Source organism: Castor canadensis, chromosome 17 (assembly GCF_047511655.1).
Source record: "Castor canadensis chromosome 17, mCasCan1.hap1v2, whole genome shotgun sequence".
NCBI lineage: Eukaryota > Metazoa > Chordata > Mammalia > Rodentia > Castoridae > Castor > Castor canadensis.
Window position 1 is genome coordinate 53,255,311 of NC_133402.1, and position 26,134 is coordinate 53,281,444.

Sequence of the window (26,134 nt, forward strand, 5' to 3'; positions counted from 1 at the left end):
ACATTGCAAATGGCAATTGGAAGGAAGGATGGGGCCTGAAAAAAATGCTGCCAAGTAAACAAGAAACTAAGCTTTCCTGAAGGTCAACTCTTAAGTTTTTCCAGTCTTTCTTTTGGGAGCACATCAGATACATCCCAGCACATGGAGATGTCATGAGAAACCCCAGAAAATCTGATTGTCCAGGGTTGCTGCAGAGACTGCTTGTCTTGATTTGTACAGCAGGACCAGGTTATCAGTAAAACCCCAAGAATTGTGTACTTACCAGTGGAGAAAAATGGTAGGGAAGGGAAGTGAGAGGAGGAAAGCCTGGGTATCAGATAGCATGCTTTTCCTGCCCTCCCTAACTTCCAGTCCTCCCATGTCCCCTATGTTCCCTTACCCCATCTATGAGTCCAGGGAAGAGATTTTTGGATTTAAGAACAGGGCACTTAGTCAGATTAATACAAAGATATTGGAGGAGGATGGGAAAGCCTGGGCTTTAAACAAGTCAGGTGACCTGGTTTTGAATACCAACACTGACCTTACTGGTTACTTCTCTTGAGGCCTGACTGGAGCAAATGACAAAAACCAAATCTTACCCTGCAGGGCTGATGGGAGAAATTACTCAAGATAGAAACTGGAGAGGAGTCTTGATTCCCCCCACTTTCCTTTCTCCCCTTTCCCATCTGGTATCAAGGCAATTACCATTCCATGCAAAATTTATTGCCAAAATAGGTTTCCAAATGATTCCTTTCTTCTCATAGCCTTGATGTCATTGCACTTCAGGCCCTCATCATCTAATGTCTGGACCAGAGCAGCCCAATAACTGGTTTTTCTTTCTTTCCTTTGCTCCTCTTCAAGGCTATGCAACCAGGTTAATCATTAGAAATATATCTCTTCTCTTATACCTCAGGATGGGTGTCTTAAAGATTTTTCTTTTTCTAGTATTTCTGCCTTAAAAAAATCTGTCTTAATACACATGGAAATTAGGTTTCCCTATTATACTTTGACTGTTCTGATGGTAAAGACATTCATCTTTGTAAACCCAGAACCCAGCATGGTGCTTCACAGAGAGGAGATGACTGAAAAAATGATCACATATTCAATGTAGTTAGGAGAGTTGGTACTTAAAACATAGTCTGCAAACATTACCATTTTTAAGGAACATAAGTTTAAATATTTGAAATTGAGATGGTTCTGGAATTCTGAATTTGATATCTTTAACCATTAGTCTTTCATGTAGACTAGTCAGGTTCTCTTGGAATATAGTAGGCAGTCTAAGATTTGTTGAATGAATGGGTGAATAAATGAATAAATCAACCCTGTGAAATTAAGGCAAGTAGCATCTCTATTTGATTAAGTAAGAAGGTGAAGGTCAAGGAGTATGGTACTAAGCCATGAACCAATTACCTGTAAGAGGCTGGTGGAGCCAGAAGCCAGTGCTGTCTGTTTTCTAGCCACTCCCATTCAGTAAAAGTCTCTCTCACTACAGTAATATAGCAGGTAGTTTAGGAGGCAATGAAAACCAAGCATTTTTCTTCTTGACTTTGTGCTCATGGGTTTGATTACTAATGGGTTTTCAAGTCCTGGAATCTGGCAACAGATGGGTAACAGCTGCTAAGATAGCTGTGCCCAGGTGAAACACTGACTTGCAAAAAACAGCCGATTTTGGGACATTGTTCTGCAGTAGAATGAAAGGAAGTTCACCCCAAATTGCATCTTAGAACTCCAATGTTAATTAATGTTGAATTATTCAACTGTCTGAACTCTCTAGTCCAGTATCTCTACAACCCTGATAGATGGCTTTCCCACGGACACCTTCTCATGAATCACAACTATACACAGAACCTACTGTCATCCCTGAAGGGATGCAGACCTTCAAATACATCGGTGCTGTCTCAGAAGCATCAGAAGAGCGTGAATGGCACTAGTGGAAATCCAGCATCAAAAGCTGGATCAAAAGCCATTATGGGAGGCACTATCAGGAGAGAGTAGAGCATGCTAGAGTTCGTTTTATTTCCTGGTATACAATATGGTCAGTTGACTGCAAAAAGAAAGCTTTTCTTAAGTCCGGGCTGGGGTTCAAGTCCCTTACCTTTCATCTCTCTCTATGTGACCTGGGGAAAGTTGCTTAATCCTACTAAATCTTAATTCCTCACCCTCAAAAGATGTACGGCACCAATATTAATTCTTATGCGAAATGAGATCTTGCAGGTAAAGGGCTGAGTGCCTACATCCTTGTAGCTATTAAAATTCTTCCACTAAAAAATAAAGCATGTAAAACCAAGGGGATGCAAAGACCATCCACTGTGTATTTATTTCCTATTGTTATATAAGGATTTACCACAAAAGAACACCCACTTGTTACCCCACAATTTCTGTGGGCCAGAGTCCAGGCATACTTTCTTTAGGTGCTCTGGTCAACTGAAGCTGAAGTCTAGGTGTTGGCTTGGCCACATTTTCATTTGGATGCTTCAATCTGCTTTCACCCTCTTCAGGCTTTCAGTATTTGTGGTTCTGGAATTTACTGCAGCCTATTTCTGAAAAGCCAGCAAGAGAATCTGTTGCTTGGAGTCTCTAACTTCAGTAAAGCCTAGGTTCTCCTCATACATCTTACATGATTAGGGCAGGCTCTCCAATATAATCTCCCTTTGATTGAGTCAACTGGTTAGAAATCTCAATTACATTTTCACCTTTGCCATATAACTAACATAATCACAAGAATGATACCCGATCACTTTTGTCATTATCTACTGGTTAGAAAGTCACGGGTCCTGCCCATACCCATGGTGAGGGAACTGCACAGACATGAACACTAGAGGGTAACAATGATGAAGACAACCCCTGGATGTGGGTACCACATTGTGGTAAAGGAAGAAATATTTAATTTATATTTATTTTTACTATATCTTTAAAAAATTCTATTGGAGAAATTTGAGATATACAAGCTATATTTGTATATCTCAAATATAGAGATATCATTAATAAATATGCATATGTTGACGGGTATTTTTATTGATAGGAATATATAATAAAAATTATAAGCCATTGTAAACATCTCTTTTTCCCACTTTCTGTCCACCTTTGCTATCCTATGCAAATAACTTAATCTATGCCTCACTTTCTTTATCTGTAAAATGGGAAGAATAATTCCTGCTCTGCTCTGACTGCCTCATAGGTAAGGCTCTGAAGAGAAAATGTTGGGAAGGATTAGCAAATAGGCACAATCCATATAACACAGGCAGAATAACAAAAGGGTTTTTATCATCTCTGACTTGAGACTCAAAAAAGTATGAATGAATTGTTCAAGATACTTTCTAATTTTTGTCCTACCTCATTTCTCTCACCTATATGCAAGGTCTTCCTGAGATAGTTACAGCACTGCAAGGTTCCCACAGCTTTTTTAACAAGCTTAAGAACCACCCTTGAGGCTCCTGTTTCCTGATTGTTCAATGCTAAGAGCACTTCACCTGAAATGTGATGGGTGATAGTAAGTCACAGGAAGGTCACTGGCATTTTTCCTCTCCCCTTGTCCATCAGTCACACTCAGGGTGACTGATACATAAATTCTCCATTTTGTCTTTCTCTTGCCTAGGGATAAAGATTAAACCTGTTCCCTCATTTTAGTCCTTGTGCCACAGTGGTAGCTCTAAAAAAGAAAATATAGCCTGGAGAAGGACCATGGGGTTTTATGAAATGTTAGGAGGCTCTGAGTGGAATTGAGAGTCAACCAGACCCGGGCTTCAGGTTCTGTCCTTAAGAGGTCTGTGAAAATTTTAGAGGCCAGCTCAAACCTGCTCTTCAGTTTCTTTCTTTGTTAACCATGCAAGTTTGTTATGTGGATTAGAAAGAAATCTAGGAAAGTAGCTGGCATAGTTTCTGGAATGCAGCAGGGGAACATTAATGGCTTAATGATTGTTATCTGTCTGTAAGTTCAGATTCAAGATCTGTCTGACTTCCAATTAGCTGTGTGTCCTACAGCAAGTCATTTCTCTTTTTTTGGCCCACGGGACTTTTTTTTTGGCGGGGGGAGGGAGGTAAAGGGATTAGAATACCTTTTGGTTTCTAGCATATGATTCTAAGGAATCCTAGGCTTCAAATCCTAAGCACTACTGTACAGTGTTCCACCAGATCTGGGAGAACACTTTTAGGCTTTCCCTATGCCCTTTTCCTCACTTGAAGAGTGAGTATTTATGTTATCATTCTTAGCTCATTTTATTTGAAAAACAGCCTGTGAAATCACGCAAAGAAGTTAGGTGCTATAGCTAGTCTCAAACATATACTTAATTGCTGTGCAATGTAGCTTGTCATTGAAGAATGAGCAACATTACAATGTAGTATATGACAAACTAATTTTAGAAAACTAAGACAGATTTAAAAGGATGGCAGCCCTTCTGTTTGTTTGTGTTCATATCACTAAGCAATCCCTCCACTGCCAGGTTACTTTAAGCCTATGTAAACACTGGAATTTAAGAGAAAATAAGCCAAATTGATCCATAGTGTATTTCCTAACTTTGTATATTATCATTATACAAAAATAGAGTATGCTTGCCCATCACCAGGAAAACCCACTGGGACTTTAAAAATAGTAATTTCAATTTTGAATTTTCAAATAGGAACTAAAAAGGTCTAAGCAAATATAACAGATTGGCAGGTATATTAAAAATGTGTGTGTGAATTTTTAAAGTGTTTTCTTTTTCCTTGTTGCAAATGTGACACATTACTAAGGTAGAAAATTAAAAAATAGCATTATGCTTTAACCACTGAGAAACATATACTGTTATCATTTTGGTGTATTTGATTCTAGTCTCCCCACCCCCGCCCACACACATACACAAACACTTACATGCATGTTCAGACAGAGACACTCACAATTTATTTAGCACCTTTCACATTTATGACTTAGCTTAGCTCTTTTTTGGAAAGTCAAACTCAAGTAGCCAAGTGCTATGTTTTCAACTGTCCTGGTTTGCCCAAGACTGAGTGTCTTCCTGGGATATGGGACTTCCAGTGCCAAACTTAAGACAATCCTGGGTCAAGTGCCTGCCCACTATAAACAAAAACCTGAATTCTTCTTTCTCATCCCAAAGCCCCTATTCCTTAAGGTCTATCCATGTGACTATGTCAGGAATCAGGACTAATTCTTCAGTTTTTCATCATCTACTTTATATCCCATGGGTGATCTGGCACTGAGTTTCATTCATCCCTGTCTGGAAACTAACTCTTACTGCTATGACTTCCATCTGCTCTCCTACGTTAGCCTTACCGTCAGTCAATGCAAGCTGAATACAAAACATGTACAGCATTCAACATGCAAGAATGCAAACATCATCACATGACTCTTCTACATAGAACCTCTCCAGTCCCCCTCCCCATTGCTCTCAGCATAAAAATAAGTGGAAGTTCCACAACCATGACATACCTCACCAACTTTGTCTCTCTTATTCTTTCTGAACACATTAAAGCGATACATCATTGAGCCTATTAACCACAAACTTCTAGGCCTTTGTACAAACTTCCAGGACAGGAAGCCTACTCCAAGGAAGCCTACTCTGATCCTATAAATATTTCATACTCTTTCAAGAAAGTTTATGCACCTTACGTACCAACAGAATTTTGAGAACTACTTGGCTGAAAGAGTCTTAGGACACTTTCAGACTGGGTAGTTATCTTCCCCATATCCTTAAGAAAAAATATCCCAATGAGGAAGAATGGTGGTGCATGTTTGTATTACCAGCCACTTGGGAGTCTGAAGCAGAAATTGTGAGTTCAAGGCTAGTCTGAACAACACAGTGTGAAACTCAATCTCTAATAGGAAAACAAGTGGTCTATAAGTGTAGCTTACAGGTAGAGTGCATGCTCAAGGTTCTGGTTTAATCCCCAGCACCACCAAAACAAAACAACAATAACAACCCCTCTTCACAAAACCTCCAAAAAGGGATTACATTTTCTTAATCTATTAAATTATGCAGTGGTCCTTCATTTTAACTACACATTAGAATCACCTGGAAGCTTTAAAATTTTTCTGATACTTTGGCCCTCTGCCCAGAAATTCTGCTTAATTGTTCCAAGGGTCTAGGAATCAACAGTTTAAGGCTTCTCAGAAAATTTTAGTATATATTCAAGGCTGAGAAATACTACTATAGTTAGGCCACTATAGTCCCCTTGGTATTTACACAAATCTTTTCTTCCATCCTGGGATTAACTATGGGCTTCCTCACTTATTGTTAATCAAAACCCCCAAAATCTCCCAGGAGAAGCTTTCCTACCTGTGCATCAAGGGCTAATTTTAGTAGAAATGAAATGATATTTTCACAGCCACATTTCTCAATGAAGCCTATTTCTCAATTGGACCAAACTCAGGAAGGGTTGCAATGAATTTCACCCTTAAATCCCAACAAAGAGGGAAAGACTGAAGATACAAGTGAATATTATAGTGGTCTCAGCCAGGGACAATTTCATCCCCTGGGCATTTGGCAACATCTGGAGACATTTTTGGTTATAATGACTAGAGAATGCTACCCTCAAGAAGTAGACAGAAGCTCACTAAATGTCCTGCCACCCAGAGGAATGCTTAAATGAACTAAGATGCACAGTCAGCCCTCCTATGCAAAGAATTATCTAGTTCAAAATGTTAGTGTTGAGGTTGAGAAGCCCTGATGGAGAGTTGACTCTAAAGCGTCCTTCTAGCTTTAAAGTACTTATGCCAATGACTAACTGAGGAAGAGTCTTTGAGTAATATGAGGACCTAGAGTGAATGTTAGTTTCAGAAAGAAGGAAACAGTGGATGCACATGTGGAGTTAGATGAATTTAGGGAAACATGTTTTGGGGGTTATCTCTTAACTACGTCTTCTATGTTATTGGTTCTCTATACATGAACTCTGAACCAACAACATCAGCATCATCTGGGAATTTGTTACAAATGCAAAATCTCAGGCCCTTCCCCAGACCTACTGTATCAGAAACTCTAGAGTTGGGGCCCAGCAATCTGTGTTTTAACAAGCCCTCCAGGTGATTCTGATGTTGGTAGAGTTTGATGGCATTGCTGTGGATCCTATGCTGGCCTCTTTTAAGGTCTGTTGTGGATTAGTACATTCTATGCCTTCAGGAGTCAATTTCATTATTGGAAGTAGCAGGGTTGAGGTAATTGTAAGAGAGTTTATGAAGAGAGCCAGCTGGTCTGCAGGGGGAGATGAGCTGGAGGTAATGCTTCCTGACAAATCCATTTGGTGACTGTATTCTTTCATAGGGTCGCTGTCATAAAGTGTTTTAAATGCTAGTGCAATCAGGCATGCTGGGTGGTCAACAATTATAATGTTGCGTACAGGTTTAATTGCCAAGGAAAAGGAAAGGGAGGGGTAGAGGGAGATAAGTAAGTTGTAGAAAGTTCCAAGGATCACAATGTACAAGATTTGGCCCTTTATTTTCTCACTCACTTCAAGACTTAATTGAATCCTGTTTGTCTCACCCACCTCACTTCCCTCTCCTGATTTATTCTACTGAAAATCTTACAGCTTAAATGTAAGCCAGGATTTATCATTCTTAGCACTAGACTTGGTCCTTGCTATTTCAAAGACTGTTCAAAGGACGTAAAGTACAAACCCACGATGTATGCCAGTGAAATAAAAGGGACCTGACATTTGGAAAATCCACAAGGCTGCTTTTTTTCCCACTCTTTTTCTGAGAAGAATTTAGGACGCTTTGTTGTCCAAAAGCTATGCTGTGACAGCTATCTATGACCAAGATACGGTTTCTTCTTTTTATGACATTCTCTCCAGCCCTTCATTTCCAAAGGACAGTTTTCTCCTGTTAACTTCTTTCTCATCCAGACTCTTCCCTTCTTTCCTTTCCTTCTTGTAGCCTGGGGCTGGTGGAGGGAAAGATATGGTTAAATTTGAAGGGATAAAACTGTTAGGAGGGGCTGCAATGGGCTATTCTCCAAGATACAACAAGAAAAGAAAGTTCCCATAGTGAATTTAGACTTGCCTTAAATGAAAGGAAGCATTCCAGGCCAAAAGGGTCTGATGGAAATATTAGCCTAATAAGCAGGTCAATATATGCAAGGGTAAGCATGAGTAGAAGAGAGAGGTATTTTTCTAAGGATCTTTAAAAGAGCAGACAAAATAGCAAAACCTGGCTGGGATGTAACTATGAGCTTGCACATGTCCATCCATGCATTCACTCATTCATCCACTAAGCAGATAGGTATTAAGAATATGCTCAAAGTATATTATATGCATGTATAGAAATACCATAATAAAACCTCCTTATATAATTAATATATCATCATCATCATTGTCATCATCATAGAATTTACTACACATATGCCAAGTACTGTTTTAGGGCTGAGGATGTACAGGTTTCCCTTGGACCTTGACACTTGTATTCAGTAGAGGAGACAAGCCATAAACGTGTAAACAAATAAGCACGGTGATTACAGATGATGGTAAGAGCTATGAGGTAAGATAACAGAATGAAATGGGGAGAAACTGGAGAGAGAAATGTATGCATGAATGAGGTGGAGCAGCATCTCTGAGGTACTGAGTGTCAAGCTGACATCTGACAGTTAAGAATGTGCCTGCCATAGAGAGATGAGGATGAGGTATCAGGGGACATATAGGAATTTTAGGTTTACATTAGACTCTAGAAATATGAACTCAGAGGGTTACTTGAGCCTAAGAAAATTATCTGTCATCTGGGAATAAATCTAAAAGAGTGATTGCAAGTCCTTTCAATGACACACTGAAGCTTTGTTGGCTCTCTAAAGGATGATTTACTTCTCTACAAGAATGAACCACTCCTTGGTTTTGCTATAAAGAGTTCAGCCTCTGTAAAGTTATACATGTTGGACTACACACACACACACACATGCATGCATACTCACACATGCACGCACACACATGCACATGCACACATGTGCGATGTAGTGATTTCTGTCTGACAGCAAAGATGATCTTGCCTTTTATGGCTTATGGCCCTGAAGGACACTAACCAGTTTTGCATTGAGAAATCTTAGTCCTGCTTAAAGGAAGACTTTGTAAATAGAATTCTTCAAAATGTTCTTGGAGAAGAGTTTTATCATCATGTCATTGATTTTCTCATTAATTAATGAACTGAATAAATTTTTTGACAAATGTTCATTTGGTAGTCTAGTGAGAGTCATGCTTTTTAACTTTTTGAAAACTATACTTTGACATGACTTGCCATGGTACAACTCAAGGTTCTGGAGTCCACAAATTAGCTTTGATGAGGCCATAAAAGCCTAAAATTAACTACATTTCTAAGAGCAAGTATCTTATGAACTTAATCTGACTGTAGACTCTTGGGTTGTTGAGTCAAAACTTCAGGCTAGAGTAGACTGTCCCGAGGCTCCTTGTATGCTCTTGTCTTAAAATTTTCCACGCTCACTGAGTAATCTTCTGGTTACTAATTCTGCTTCTTAAGTGTTCATGTATCAGGGAAGAGGTCCCTTGGATAAAGCATAAGGGTTATGGTTCTGTCAAATCAATTTATTAATTAATTTTTTATAAATTAATATACTAGCCTCCTGACTTATGAATCTACCTCTTTCATGAGTCAGTTCTTCTACATTGAATCAAGTCTGGATGATGGGACAAATCTGGGTTTCTGTATCAGTAAAGAAGCTGGAGAATGGACCAGGTGAAAGGGGACCCCAGCTGGAAATATCCAGCAGCAGCAACCTCTGTATAGGCAACATGAGGAGGTGGCTCTCTATCTTTGGCCTATGTTTCTGTAACTCCATGGGGGCAGAGGTGGAGCTGATCATCACGCTAACTTTCTTCCTTTTGTTGGTGTGGTCCCAAAAGCATTTTGAAATGAGTTCAAGGTCACAAAGGAAGGAAATTCACATGCTCTCAGAAAGCAAATAATTCATTTCTTACGAAGTTAGTCAACTTGTCCTTTCTGACATTGATTCAAATTAAATTTTTGTTACAGGGATGCCCTTTATTATTGCAGAATTGTTTAACCTAGGAGAGTTATAAGGTTCAATGAGAAAATTTAAGCAAAGTGTCCAGTACAGTTCCTAGTACCTGTAAAATGTTCAGTGAATGTTAGTTGTTTTTTTTACAGTTCAGAGAGAGACAATACAGCATGGGAAACAGGTTTAAGCTTAGACAGCATGAATGTAACTGTGTAATCTTTAGCAATTTTGTCAAATGCAGAACCTTGAATCCCTCAGCTATAAAATAAGGGGATAATATTAATGAAAAGGAATAATTATTCAGATGAAGAGAATATATCAGTTTTCTCTCAATTCAGAAGCCTCCTTGATTCCTGCATTACTTAACACTCTTTAAGCTGGTCACTTCTTTCCCTGTGGCAATACAGATTACAGAGCTCAGGAAAGGAGCCTGCTGGGCTCAGGGGTGCCATTTACTTAAGTGAAATCAAGTATTACTGCACCATGGCTGATCCAATATAGAGACACTTCAATGAGTCTTCAGTCCTCTAGTAAATTCCTAGACATTTAGGCACAGTGAACTATTCACAGGTACAAGTACAGTAACCCTTCAATCCAGGAGACCATAAAGAAGCACTGGAATCTTAACAGATCTCAGGAAATTGAAAGACCATGAATTATCCAACTTTTTTTCTTTTACAATTATAAGGCAGAAGAGATGGAAATAAAACTGCTTTCAATTGCCTAAGGATATCAGGTTACTAATTATAGGTGTTTCTAACAATACTGGGCATAGTTATAGTTCTGGATACTCCTCCAGAGTTTTGCACCAAGAATCAGGAAATGTTGAAATAACCGATGGGTATTTAATTATTGAAGTCTCTGCTATTGGGGTATTTCAGGTCTCAACTGGGGCACTATCAAGAACTGAGACCTGGGGTGTTGGAATCTGAATGAGGTTGATTCCTTTTCAAGCAGTAAGAGACAGAGTATTTGTTAGAGAATATCAGGATGAAAGAAAAAGGAAACAAATGTGGCAGCTAAGGCTATAGAGTTAGAGGCAAAATTGTAGGCCCATAGGGATCCAGTAGTTAAGAGTCACATGGGGCTGGGAATGAAGGAGAAGGCCCAAGGCAAACTTCAAGAACACACTTGAAGAGTCAAATTCACTTGGTATAGAGAGTCCAAAACATAGTGAATTTGTGGAGAAAAAACAATTTCAATTCAAGATGGCCTGGACATACATGAGAAGAGAAAACATGGATAGTTGAATACAATTGAAGGACAAATGTAAAGGATTTTATACAGAGGTAAGAACAGAATGCACACATCCATATACACTAGGCTTTGCAGTAAGGTAGCAGAAAAAATGCCGATCTACCCAAGGGGGGGTACCAACGGCAAGTATGCTAGGTTTGCAGAATCTGTAAGAAGACACCACTTCTCAACGTGAGATTTGCCATGGCCTACACCAGCATTGTTTATTAGAGTTGTTAAAATGAAGATTCCAGGCCACTGGTTTGGGATTCTGATTCAACAAAGACCTTTTCTGATTGGCCAGGAGTCCAACTTTGAGAGTGTCAGAAGGCAACTTGTAAATGTGCCTCTTTTAGTTCAATCAGCATGACTGCCCAAGAGGGAGGTAGGCAGAAAGATAAGCAAGATGAATCATGGGTGAAAATGTCATTTGTTGGTGGCTTTAGATTTGAAATTCGGTTTCTTCTTATCCCTTCATGAGTTCTGGGTCTTCTACTTTGGCTTCAGGGAGATGCTTCGCCTTCCATTCTGCATCGTTGTGTTTTGTTTATGCCCAACTCATCATGACCTCGGTTAATAACTCAGGCCTTTCTCCTGCATCAGGCATGGGGGTAACTGGACAGAGACATAATGGTTCCCTATAACCTTTGTTCTCTCTTCAAGGCAACTGGTTTCCATAAACCCTACTCAGAGAATGCCAGATGAACTCTGTATAGGGGAGTCTTCAAGGTAACTATGTGGCTTAGATATTAGAGGAAGAGAGAGAAAATGACCCTTTAAATGATTAAATGGCCTCAGGGTGCAGACATGGTGTTTGTCAACATCGTTCTGGCATGTCATTGTCCCTCAATACTAGATACAATTAGGGTGTTAATAAATATTTGTTGATCGTGCCTTCTGACCCTCTTCTAAGACTCCTGTCTGGAAGAATCTATACTGAACACCACACTGATTCATAAAAAGTCTGCACTGAGTGTTAACAATGTGCTGATCAGATCAAAGGAAATGATTAATGCCATATTTCATTGACTCTAAGAAGTAAATATTTTCTTATTAATCAGTATTGATAAGAAAGCATTGTGTTAGTTTTATTGAGAGCATATTTTTCTTAATGGCACATCAAATAATTGATAGCATCTCAATTTTTCTATTAAATGTTAGAACAATAGTAAATAAAACACTTTTGTTGAAAAAGTTAAGGGATATGCTTATCAAGATGATTTATTCCTGGGTGCTGGTGGTTCACACCTGTAATCCTAGCTATTTAGGAGGCATAGATTAGAATTGCAGTTTGAAGCCAGCCCAGGCAAATAGTTTGTAAGACCCTATCTCCAAAAAACCCATTGCCACCCCTCCCCCCTCAAAAAAAGGGCTGGCAGAGTGGCTCAAATGGTAAGAGCACCTGCATAGCAGGCGTGAGGTTCTAAGTTCAAGCCCCAGTGTTGCAAAAAAAGAGATGATTTATTTTCTAATACATGAAATATAACAAAATAGAGGTAGCATAGCCAAATAAGAAGACCATTAAATTTGACATTTGCCAACATGACTTTTAAAACCTTAATTTCATCTGTAAAATGAAGGTTAATGGAATTTACTTCATGGTGTTTAGAAGTAAATGAAATTATGATTTTGCTAAGGGTTTCATTAACTCTAATATTCCATAGAAATCATAAATAATGCCATTAAATTACTAATATTAAATATAACACTAAATCTATTCAAGAAGAAGTTTAGTGTCTTTTATATAGTTTAGAAGATATTTTAGCATGTGGTGGTGTTGTTTCTAGGGGTTGCCATAGCAAACAAGAATCCTCTCTGAAAATTTGAGGTATTTAAGTGTTTTTAATATTCCAGGAATTTAAGATTCAATAGATATGACTGAGAAAGCACTGTGCTTGGGACAACTTCAAAGTTACTTCAGAAAATAAGCCAGGCGTGGTGGCTCATACCTGTAATCCCAGCACTAGGGAGACTGAGGCAAGAGGATTATGGGGTTCCAGGCTAGCTTGGGCTACACAGTGAGACCCTGTCTCAAAAAAATCATTCCATTCATTTGAACTGCAGCCATTGAGAATTAGATTTCTAAGGAATTTGTCTGTTGTTTATGGTCTTAGTGATAACTGGTAGGATAGCAGTTATAAGCATGTTTAATCCTTTTATATCTGGGTATATGCTAAGAACATTATAATAAAAATAATTTAAATATAAAAAAAAATCATTCCAGAAAGCAAGGAGACCATCAAACACTACTTAACTAGGTTATATCAAAAGAACTCTAGAGCCAACTTAAAGGAATTTTCATTGGTCAAATGTGGAACAATTCAATATTTCAAAGAAATAATAGTAATGGAAACACTAATAGAAAAAAACACACAAATTTTTCATAATACTAAGGACTTTCTTGCTAGAAAACAGACCCTGAATCTGGTCATATTTTAACTACCATTTACAGGAAATGGAGGATGTTAAATAAGAAATGCAAAAGAATGACCTGGTTTCTTCATTAAGGAAATTGCAAGCAAAAAAATAAAAAGAGGGAGGGACAATCAATCAATTAAAAGAGACTTCAGAGACATCTCATTCAAATGCACTGTGTGGACCTAAGAGTAACAGAGGTGTAAGTATGACCACGGTATATCATACACATAAAGGGAAATATCACAACAAAATGTACAATCAATGCACACTAAAGAAAACTTGGAGAAAAAACAACAACAAAACAAACAAAACCCAACTGTTTAATAAATGAGAGAATCGGGCAAATAAGAACGAATGTCAGAATATTGAATGGTATTAAGAGTGTGCAGGTTAAGTTCTTAGGAATGGCAGGAACACTGTGGTTGTGTTTATGGAAAGATTTCTTAGCCTATGTATTGAAGCGTTTTCAGATGAGATGAAATGATAATGATGTTTGGCCCGGGCACTTTTTTATTCGTGGTTCCCTTTTACCATAATGGGTTTTCATGGGCTCTGAAACTTACATCATTTTCTGATGTAATGATAACATAAAAAGCTTGCTTCTCCACTTTCTGATGTTTATAGAAATTGGAATAGTTTTGTATGCTTCTAAAAGTATTGATAGTCTGCTTGCTGTGCTTAATGGACGAGCTGACCCTGGTCTGGATTTGTTTTAAAATGATCCAGTGGTGGGAAGAGAGACAAGGAAAATGGGTGCCTGGGGACTGGCTGACATAAAATTTGCCATGATTAATAACTGCCAAAGCTGTGTGATAGTTGTGAGGGACACCTCATCATCTTTCACACGTGTTTGAACATTTCCATAAGTAAGTGAAAATTCAACTTTGGGAAAAAAATTTAAATGTTATTTTGATTTCTCCCATAGAAAAGAAATACAAATTAAATAAAACAAAAAGTTAGTTATTTAAACTTGGTGTTTGTATGCCTTTTGAATAAATGATAATTAGCGATAGCAAGCCTTTTTTGGGACAAAGACCTAGTTATTAAAATTTTGCTAAGATTTAAAAATCTAAACTGACAGAATTTTTAAAAAAATTCACTTCCTAACTTTTAAATTATCTGGGATTTTTGGTGGCATTGGGGTTTGAACTCAGGATTTCGCATTTGCTATGCAGGTACTCTATTACCTGAGCCACTTTTCCAGCCCCTCCCCCCTTTTTTCCTGGTTATTTTGAAGATGGGGTCTCTTTTTGCCTAGGCCAGCCTGAATGGTGATCCTCTATTTTAGGCTTCCTGCTCTAGCTGCCATGACAGTTATGCCCCCGTGCCTAACTTTTTTTGCCTGGGCTAGTCTGGATCCATGATCCTGCCAATCTTAGCCTCCTGCAAAGCTGACGTACAGACATGAGCCATGGGTGCCTGGTATCTAATTTCTGAGTGAAGGATGGTAAGAAAAAATAACAGCTACATGGATAGAGCTGCTTCCTGTCAATATGGTACCACTTTATTTGGAGGAGAAGGCTATATGAAAATTTCATGTCACCTTTGTAATAAAATACCCAAATAAAGGGTTATACAGCAAGTCCATTCTGTTTTCAAAAAAGCTACATTTGGTTATTGTGAGCAGGTGAGTGGCAATATAAAGCCAGTATACAGGGGTGTGTAGATGTACTCTCCCATAGTAAGGCTCAGACATGCCGTGCTGACCTCTCTGTGGCTCCCTTGCCTTGCCATACATTAATTCCAGAAATAGCTACTGGGTATTGACTTTGGGCCAAGCCCTGTGCTAGACGTTTGGATGGGCTATGAAAAAAATGGATCCTTCCAGTAAGGAGCAAACTGGAAAGAAGAGATGATCAGCTGGAGAGATGGAAAAATAGACAATTATCTTCAAAAAGGATGAAAAGTATTCCAATGGTTAGGTAAGTGAATTAGGCTGGAAAGCATCTCACACATGTTGCAGAAATCAGGAAGATTTTCTGGATATGGAAAGATATTTAAGAAACCCAAAAGGAAAGCAGCATTCTCCAGGAAAAGCAGAAGAATAAGGAAGGCATCCCAGGCAGAGAGTTAGCCCAAGCAGAACTCTGCAGGCTGTGGAGAGTGCTATATGGGTATGAGCACTGGTCAGAGGAAAGGTAGCAATGGAGAGATAGGAAGGGAAAGTGGGGTATGGCATTAGGTCATGGAAGGGTTGTAATGAAAGGAGCAAATGTTTACTTCAGGGTTTCTTGAAATGTGGTTCCCCCACTAGCAGAATCAGTATCACCTGAGAATTTGTTAGACATTCTGATTTTCAGGCCCACCTTACATCTATTGAATCAGCAAGTGGAGGTGTGGCCCAGCCATTGCTATTTTAAGAGGCCCTCCAGATAAAGTGGATGCACCGTAAGTTTAAAAAACATTTGTCTATACCAGTGATCCTTAATTAGAAGTGATTTTACCCTCTAGGGAACATTTAGCAAGGTCTGAATACGTTTTGGGTTGTCAAACTGATGGGGGCAGGAAGGAGTATGTGTAACAATGTGTGTTGGTGTGTGTGTGAAACACTGCTAAGCATCCTATAACGCTCAGGATAGCTCCCCACAGCAAAATCCAATCCTATATGTCAATAGTGCAGCTTTTGAGAAACTTTGACCCTTCCTCCCTTCATTCCTTCTTCCTGTTTATCTATACATCCATCCATCTCCTGTACTGTTACTTGTTCTATAGAGATCATAGAGCACTTAAAAGGCCACAAAGTGCTCCTTTTCTGCATTTTTATTCATCCAATTATAGAAAACCTTCTTTCATCCACTCACTAACTTCCCATGACAAAATGACCTATAGTTAAATGAGGTATTACTTTATTTCAGGCCAAAGGGGACTGTTGCTTCTCCTACAAATTGGATAGCATTGCTCAGAGCATAGGTGGCATTTGCTACACCAGGCCTGAAGCTATAGCTCTTGACCGTCTTGCTTAGGAATTTCCACATGCAGACCCAAACAGCCAGGAATTCTGATTTTGTCATGAGAGTTTCCAACAGGGTTTGAATTTTTGCACGTACAGGAGATATTAGGCACAACTCTGACATGCTCCTCAAAAATATGGAAGTAAGCATTAGTGGACATAATGGTTCAGTTGCAAAGTCTACACAGAATGGGTTTAAGCAAAGAATTAAAGTCACCTTAAAGGAGCTAGGACTAATGAACAAGATAGGATTCTAACCTAGTTGAGAACATTGACAAGCAGAAGAAATTTATGTATCAGAACAAGGTTTGAGGAATGAAAGGAGTAACGGAAATGTAAATTTACAAAGGCAAACATCATGAATGCCCATCTCACGCTTTCCGGGGAATAGGTGTCCTGAAAGATCAACATGAATGTTTACTCTGCATAAGGGACTGTTATTCCCATGTAGAGGTGGAGAATCTGAAAGCCTTTCTGAAGGCTGAAAGGCTGAAATCTGAAAGGCTTTCACAATCCCAACCCACTGACTGTCTCAATTATCTGGCATCAAGTTCTGATTTCAGGCCATAGCAGTCACTTTCTTGTGGTTTGCCCAAAATGCAAAAGGCCCTTGTGAAGCTGATGTAACTGCTAACTCTGCTTGATAGTTGTATTTCACAGTGAACATTAATCAATTGACTCTTTTGTTTACAGGCAACAGTGAATTCTTAAGTCATCTGAAATTGATGAAATCAATTAGCAACATGGAGCTTCTAGGTTTCCAAGGGGGTGTATCTCCTGGAGTCTGATTCTGGTATTGAGCTCAATGTCTTCCTTTGGTGATTCCTGACCTTCACAGTGACATTGTCTTCCAATGTTTACATTCCCATAGTGCTCAAAGTATTTGTGGTAGGTTCATAAAAATGGCCACTGTATTTTGCAGCTCCTCCATCAAGAAGTAGAGTCTACCTCCTCCCCCTTGAATATGGATTAGCCATGTGACTCGTTTTACCTTATAGACTATGGAGGAAGTAGCCTTATATGAACCTATGCCTCACAAAGGCCTTGCAGTCTCTTTTTTATTTCTTGGAACTCCAGGTCACTGTGTATATAAGTCCCTGGTAGCCTGTGTGTATGAATCCAAGGTGAGAGTCATATGGCTCAACCACCCCAATTAGTCCAGATGACAGCTAGCCAACCCCCATAAACAGGTCCACCCTGCTTATTGGCAGCTGTTAATGCCTGAAAGAGTCCAAGGAAAACCAATCTAGAATCACCTAGAGTCGCTCAGCCCCATTTGCCAATATACAGAATGAAAAGCTAAACAAATGGCTGCTGTTTTAAACTATTCACTTTTGGTGTAGTACATAACAATAGATAATCGATGCAGAAAAATTTCATTTTTTAGTAACTCCCAAATATACTCTGAGGTTATTACCACAGTTTTGTTTCTGAGAAGCCATGGCCTTTGTCTATTGACATAACAATCAGGATTTATTTTGGACATAATTAGGATTCATTTGGGCTATTGTGTGAGTTTCAATGGCTCTTGCAGATAATATAGCCTCTCCTTCTTCCATTAAAGGGTAAAAGATAAGAAGGTTGGATAAGTGGTACAGAAAAACTGGGTTTGCCAATTTTCACAAGAGGAGAATGAGTAGGGTTAAATACATTTTAAAAATCACATTTCTTGGATATGGATCTGACCTTCAGCCGGCGGTCTGGATCTCCACTGCATAGAGAATTTACTGATACTTTGAATGACTTCCAGGCTGGGCTTAAGTTATTCATCACAACCTGGGAAGAGAAAGAGAAGAGTGATGAGTGGAAGAAGAAATGCATGACATTTTCACATTTCAACATAAAAACTGCTTGAGAAGCCATTGTGATACTTATGAAAAGGACAGTTGTCTGGAACAGGTGCCTTAATGAAAACGTGGACTGGTAAATCTTTTAAAAGTGCCCAATAAGCAGATCATTATGGGCAGAACTCCTGTGGTCACTGGCCTGGCTGTTGTTTCGTAAGTAATGACAATAATGACCAGCATGTGGACAGTAAGAATGATCACTTCCATATCACAAGGGCTGAGATTAAGGAGGCTGCCTCTGGCTATAGATAAAGAACCCCTAGGTCTGCAGACCACTAGTCCTCTGGCAGGAATTTCCTTCACTTTGAGTCAGTAGAGGTAAAGACTTTTGGCAAAGGCGGAGGGTATGGGTGATATTCCATCATCTGTGACCTTGAGTCATATTGGATTATGAGCCAGAGAAGTTTGTAGAAGAAAAAATTACAGGAGCATCCTTATATTAGCTTATCACTATCAATTAGAATATCCTAGAAAGGCACAAAAGGGCTACTCTTCAGATTACAAAGTCTGTAACAACAAAACCCTTTGAAAAGCAGCTTACCATCATGAACTCAGCTAAATCCTGCACACGAATCCTTATGAACAAAGTCTTATCCTGGCATCACAATGATGTGAATAATTCAATTTAGCTCAGCATGTGTAAGTGGCTTTCTGTACATAGTATTATACTCAATTTTCTAAGCAGGAGCTCCCAAAGTATGTTTATTGAAACTTCAGACACTATAGCACCTGGAAACTTCTTAAAAACAGAAATTCTTGAGATTCACCCAGTTCTACTGGCAGACTCTATGGAGGTGAGACTCCTAGGTAATTCTGATGCATAAAGTCTGAGACCCACTGCTCTAGGGGACATACAAATAAGGTTAATTGTGTCACATTGATTTTTTTTCCTTCTGAAGTTATTAGGTAGTAGAAGTCTTAACGTCTTTTAAAAATTAATTCTCTATCCAAATGACATAATTATTTTGTCATTCCCTCTTCTACTGGATTCCTTAATCTAACTATGAATTGTTGATTAGATTGTGGGCTCATTATTATATTTATTTTAATGTGTTAAAGTACAGAAATAATGTTCCTGGATGAGTTTGTCTTGTCTCCTGATACCCTGAGGATGACTGAATCATAGCGAGAAGGAAAATTAGGCAATATGGCTTGGGTTAATTTTAATTTCTCACTGTCTTATGAACATGCTAAGAAGTGAAGATGTTTCATGGTAATAGTTTTGGGAAAGTTAATAGATCGATATTTCAGCTAGAATTTACCTCTGAAATTTCAAATTTGTGTTTGTACATGCTCATGTATGTGTACATGTGTGAGTTCCCCAAGGCAAAATACTGTTCTAGTAATGCCTGGTGTTTATTTCAATATCTACTAAGTAAGAGGAAAAATAAGTGTTACATTGCTTAATCCATTGGAAAGCTTTACAATCAACAATCTTATGAGATTCTAGGAACTCCTCAGCACTGGGGTAGGAAAGAAAGTTCTAGAGATTCTTGGGAATAGGAGAATTTACCAGTATTTATAATGAGGAGAGAATGCTGTCAGGAGCCAAGGAAAAGAGGATCTTCTTTCCTGATTAAAGTTCCCATTCACTGAGTACAGCAAAAAGATGAATTGATACCACTACTGATCCTCCCCAAAGTTTATGTACCTCTGCCCAAAGCTAATGTCTCCACAAGAATCTTTATGTATGAGGGAGACTTAATTTAATGGTGGTGACCGGCATCCACTCAGGGCAACTGTGCTAGCTATTCTTCAGTCTGTTCCTCAGGGATTAGGTTCCAGACAATCACAGTGTTCTATAGCATGAAGTGGACATACTATTTATACTCAACTCCATCCATTCACTCATTCTTTTATTAAGTCCATTTTATTAGATGCCATGTGCCAGATGATATCCACAACTACCCCATCCAAGACTATTTAATTATTGTCTATATTAGGAATGACAGGAAACATCCCTCTAACAACATTTGCAACTCTTGTTATTTCAGGAAAATAGGATCGGATGTATAGTGTGACCAGGTGGGAACATGGTACTCGCACCGTCCCTTGAAAATCATGGGGGTTTCTTCTTTCTTACTTGTCATTGATACCTACACAGAAAAGGATCTTCTCAGGGCTCTAAGTCATTCAACAGAGTTGTTCCATTTCCTACTTCAGAATGCACTACAGGATCCCTCTTGGACTGGCTTGTAAGTAAAATAAAATAAAAAATGGAGGTAGGGTTTGTTGCTGATTTTGTTTATGCAGTGGGTAACAGAAGTTAGAGTAGGGAGGGATATATTTGGGGCCACATGGAGAAAGAGGAGGGAGGGTCAAATGAATATAGTTTAACTAAATGGCTTTGTGACAGGGCAATGGCTCATGTGATAGGTCTGACATCAATCAATATATGTATTTTCCATGGGGAAACAGTTTGACTTCCAAAATTACAGTGAAGTTCAGAGTGAAACAAGCACAAAACAAACATTACTTCCACTCTTTGCCAACAGTGAGACCTGAGAAAATTATATAACCTCCCCAAAGTTCAGTTCCTTCAACTTTAAAGTAATAATAATACATGCAAATCACTTAGGACAATGCATGACACCTGATCATCCTCATTAAATGTTAGCCAGAATTTATATTTTGATCAGAAATAAGTTGTTGGCTATCTGTGCTGAAGGTAAAGAGCAATGGAAAATTGGATCTAGAAGGCATTTTTCTCTTCAAACATACAAACTAAGAATAAAAACCCAAGCCAAAAGACATAGTCACCTTGAGGTCAGTGAAGACTCCAGGTCTCTGCATATCTACAGACTTTAAGAAATATATAAAGTGCTTCTCAAAACAGATAAACTGATCATCTTAGGAGATGGAATGGCAGAATTGAAGTGATTCTTCTTACCTCAGTTCGGTGCACGAGCTGTTGAGTTGCATCATCATTCATGCGAAAAATTTCCAGAAATGGGTCAGATTTACTGAAGAAATCCTAAAATACAGAAATGGCAACATGTTGGATTGTTTTCTACTGTATTTGATCTTGTCCTGATAAAGTAGGGAGGTTTAATCTACAGAACTCTTCTCTCTGATTTTGCATTGTCTATATGTAGAATGGAAGCCAGGTCTGTCATATATTCCTAAATATCTGCCAGGTTTTACCCAAACTCTTCTCCTCTTGCCCTGTGAGAGTGAATACCACACTTTCTTGCTGTGTCTTCATTCTTCTGATCTATTCTTGGCCAGAATAAACTATATCTGAACTCTAAGTCCTTTGTGAAGTAAGTACTTGGTTAGTTGAAGTCTTCTTCAAAGATCAATTAAAATGCCAGTTCTTTGAGAAGTGATCTGCTGTCTTAAACATGCTAATTATAGTTATTATAGGGCCATGCTACTTTAGGAGCAGAGGTGAGTGGACAATCTATATAGAACATCTGAATCACCTTGGTGGCTTTCTCCTTTCTCCAGTTTCTTGGTCCCTTATCTTGATTGCTTGAGGACTCCCAAACAGATGTCTTTTGTATTTTTCCTACTGTCTATAGTTATTTGCAGTGGGATATTGATGCAAAATAAACAGGTGATTCATTATTGGAAGCAGAATCTATCTACATCTTCCTTGCAAATTTGTTTTTACCAAGTAGATAATAAATATTCAGAGAGGAGGGATTGTCTTATTTTCCTTTACATTTCTAATCAGCATCTTTCATAGTATCTAGATTCTAGTAGTATATAGTATATATTGAATGCACAAATAAATGAAAGAATGGCACAAACACTTGTAGGATAGGAGGCTATCTGTGTTATAGCTCTATTTATCACACTCCCCTGGTACTTCACTAGGTCAGTTTTATTTTCAGAAATCTCAACTGTAACAAAACAGAATTTGGTCTACATTTGTCTTAACAGTCATCTTTTATCCCCAAAAGGTAACAACCCAGAGTCAAACTCATTATTTCCCTTTGTGTACTGTTTGGTCTCTATCTCTAAATTTGCCCTGACCACCAAAGCCTTTACCAGCCAACCTAGTCTTGAGCTCTGCAAAATATTTGCAGGGCATATGCTGATCTTTTGTGCTTGATATTAATACACAAGGAGAGCAAGTGTCTGTTCTCACTCTCCAAATACCATTCACTTTGGTGTTTAGGACAAGTAAACAAATAAACATAATCCAGGGTTAAGAATGAATGGATAGAGAAACGAGCGAATGTATGAGGAATCTTTAGAGAAGGGGAAGAAATTGATGAATTTTGACTGGAAAAGATGAAGAGGGTGTGTCTAGGATGAGAACAGTCTGAGAGAAAATGTGAAAGAGTAAACAGAGAAAGAGATACACACAGGGGCTTAATTTGATGATAGCATTAAGAATGTGCAGGGGAAGAATTAGTGACAGTGCTAGCAAAGTCAGCTCTATGATGAGAGGAGCCTTAAATGCTATTTGGCCTATATGCTGGCCTGGGAGGAAGTAGGGAGCCATTGAAGGATTTTGAGGAGGAAAATAATATGATTGGCTATATAGTGGAGAATATCAGTGTAGAAGCTTTGTGGGGTACCCCCAGAGAGAAAAGACATGGTTGGTAAGGATAACTGTTTTATCCTTTGTTTTCCTCCCTACCCAACCAGGAACTAACCACTAGGTGTCACAACTCCCAGAGTCTGGAATGGCCCCTTCTGCTCTCCACCAGATTATGGTGACTTTCATCTTGTCAAGAACCCACGACATTTACTTTCATCACAAGCCTGCCCCAAAACTTGCCTCTTCCCCCAATTGCCCATTCCTCTCCCAGACATACTCCTAGCTGATTCCTTCCTCTGCAGTTGTCAACACATATTCCCCTCAGGCCTAGTTCTACTTCCATAGTCATCTTAAAAAATTGTTACCTCCCTCTCTTCTCCCTTCCCTAATAGATCCAGGCCATATTAGCTTGTTCTTATGTATGCTTAGGCTCCCTGCTTTGCCTCCATAAATAGATCATTGGTCCCTCAGGGGATGTATTTATGAATTGCACTTGAAAACTGCTGACCACAGTGAAAGAGCTCTGTCAAGTATTTTTCTTTTTATTGATAATTTAAAACTTTTATTAATATCACTTTTATTTAAATATGGAAAATGTAGAAAAATAGAAAGATGACAAAAATAAGAGGGGAAAAAAAACCTCCATAACACCACTCATAATTCTACAAAGATCAGTTGTATTTTGGGAAAATGTTTTCTACAAACTAGATATAATTTTCTTTTCTTTCTTCCTTTTGTGTATGTGTGTGTGTGTGTGTGTATATATATATATATATATGTACATACACACAATTAAGTTTTAAGTATACAAATTATATTTGTATAATTATACATATATAATTATACAAACATAATTTTCTTTTCATTGTACCTAAATAGTTAAATGAAATTTTACCTAGATTATGACTATATATGGACACTTAATATTTTATACAAATTTGTAGGGTACAGTATAACCTGATAGGTAATGAGCAAATAAGAGTGATTGCTATTTTCATCCCCCTAAGCATTTATTACTTCTATGTCTTCACATTCTTCTAGTTATTTTGAATATATCAAATTCTATAGCCACTATACTGTGCTATAGAACATCAAAACTAACTCTTCCTATCTGACTATATTTTTGTGCCTGTTTTTTAATCTCCCTTTATCCCTTCTCTTGTTCACAGTGACCACTATTCTACAATCTCACTTAATAAAATTTCTTATTGGAGGATAGGGACTATATTTTCTTTTCATATTATATGCATATATGTATATTCTATATGCAATTTATTGTTCTGTTTCTTTCATTTGATAATCTGCTAAAATTCTCTATTTCACATTTTTTAAAAATGTTATTTAGGGTTAGCATGGAGTTATAGTGAGAAGGGCATAGCATAAGTCAAGGAGAAATGGGCCTGATAGAGTATCTGTCTTTCTGTAACTGAAACTCTGATGTGAAGTCCCTTGGACTTTAGTCTTGCTCTTAAATCCTGACTCTACCACCTATAGCCTGGATGGTTGGGGGCAAGAGATTTAATTTCTCAATCTCAGTTTTCCATCCATCAGTGGAAAGAGTGGACTGTATTTACTAATATTACTACATTATAAAAATATTTTTAAAAATATTCATTTGTAAGATACCTCACTACTGATGAAATGGATCAAGAAAATGTGGTATTTATATACAATGGAATTTTATCCAGTCACAAAGAAGAATGAAGTTTTGTCATTTGCAAGTAAATGGATGGAACTGGAGAATAACATCTTAAGTGAAGTTAGCCAGGTACAGAAAGTCAAATGTCAGTCACATGATCTCTCTGATATGTGTAATATAGACCTAATACAAATACAGCAATACTATAAAACAGGTCATGCTAAGGGAGATCACATATGAGAGGGGGAGGGTAAAAGAAGGAAGTTTAGAAGGTGAATATGGTTGATTTTCTCTCTATATAAAAATAATATAAAATTTGTAAACCAGTTGAAACTACCATAAGAAAGGGACTAACTAAGGTATAAAGAAGAAAAATAGAAGAGATGAATCAAATTGGGCTATAGTACATATAAACATAGAAGTGCTACAAGGAAACTCCTTGTGTAGCTATCTTAAACAACCAAAAATGTCATTTTCTTCTTCTGCTGCTGCTTCTTCTTCTTCTCTTCTTATACAAAATTGGAGAACAGGAAAGCAAAACAGGTCTTGCCTGGGGAGGTTGGTAACAGTGGGAAAGGGGAGGAGATGGAGAAATGGTGAAGGAGGGTGAATACAGTGCAAATACTATGTACACTATGTACACATGTATGTAAATGGAAAAATGATATCTGTTGAAACTATTCCAGGAATGGGAGAAGGAGGGGATGAAGGAGAATGGTGGAGGGGGTGAATTCAAGTATGATATATTTGATATATTGTAGGAACTTTTGGAGATGCCACAATGCACCTCCAGCCAGCACAATAAAAAAATTAATTTGTCATATTATTTAAAAAAATAATAAAAATAAACGCACTACATAACAAAAATAGCATTTTAATGGAAAATAATTAATTTTGTGCATTCAGAAAATGTTGAGAATGACATTATTTGACATTTTTGCAAATCAATTTAATGACTGGCTTATCCAAGGAAGCAGAGCCTCTGTTTTGTTCTCTGAATCACTAAGGCATCCAGACAAGACACCATTACATCATGAAGGACCTTGGGTCTATAGCACTGGGCACACTGAGGCTCAGTAGTGACCAGGGTCCTGGGCAATCAGTGCAGTCTGTGATGGGAACGGCCATTTAGAACCATATGAAGTGCTACACAGGCTCTTTCAGTTTTGTGAGCACACTACATGGTAATCACTCCAACACTATAGCACCAATGGGTCCACTAAAAAATGCTGACGTCCCCTGGCACTGTAACATAAATCAGAGGACAAATTAGAGGTACTTAAGACACTACTAAATGGAGAGACACATTGTAAGCCATAAGTGAGCGGCTTAAAACTGTTACATGCTCACTTGATGGCTTATAATGGCACCAGGGAAGACAGTGCAGAGCAGTTTTGTGAACTCTGCTGAAACTTGGGGAGGTGGTGGAAGAGAAGGAGCATGGTAAGTTATGAAGAAGTGAAGGTTAAAAGTTCACCTGCACACCGCAGTTCAGCACCCCGCTTGTGCTGCCGTCAACAGATAGTAGTTTGCAAAGGTTTTACCCAGTCTACACAGGGTATTAAAAATATCAAAATGCAGTTCATTTATAAGGATAAAGTCTTTTCTGGAGTCCCTAGGCAAGAT

The 26,134-nt window shown here is 38.3% G+C and overlaps 1 protein-coding gene across 5 annotated transcripts in view; it reads right to left on the minus strand.

The window, feature by feature from the left end:
- The window catches only part of Cpne4 (copine 4), a 661,593-nt gene that overhangs the window by 106,732 nt on the left and 528,727 nt on the right, over positions 1 to 26,134 (minus strand). For all 5 annotated transcript variants that reach the window (XM_074059820.1, XM_074059816.1, XM_074059817.1 and 2 more), the window contains exons 6-7: positions 21,265 to 21,348; positions 18,214 to 18,303 (exon numbers count right to left, since the gene is read on the minus strand). In XM_074059820.1, the coding sequence (XP_073915921.1) occupies positions 18,214 to 18,303; positions 21,265 to 21,348 (174 nt within the window). The remainder of the gene's footprint in view (positions 1 to 18,213; positions 18,304 to 21,264; positions 21,349 to 26,134) is intronic.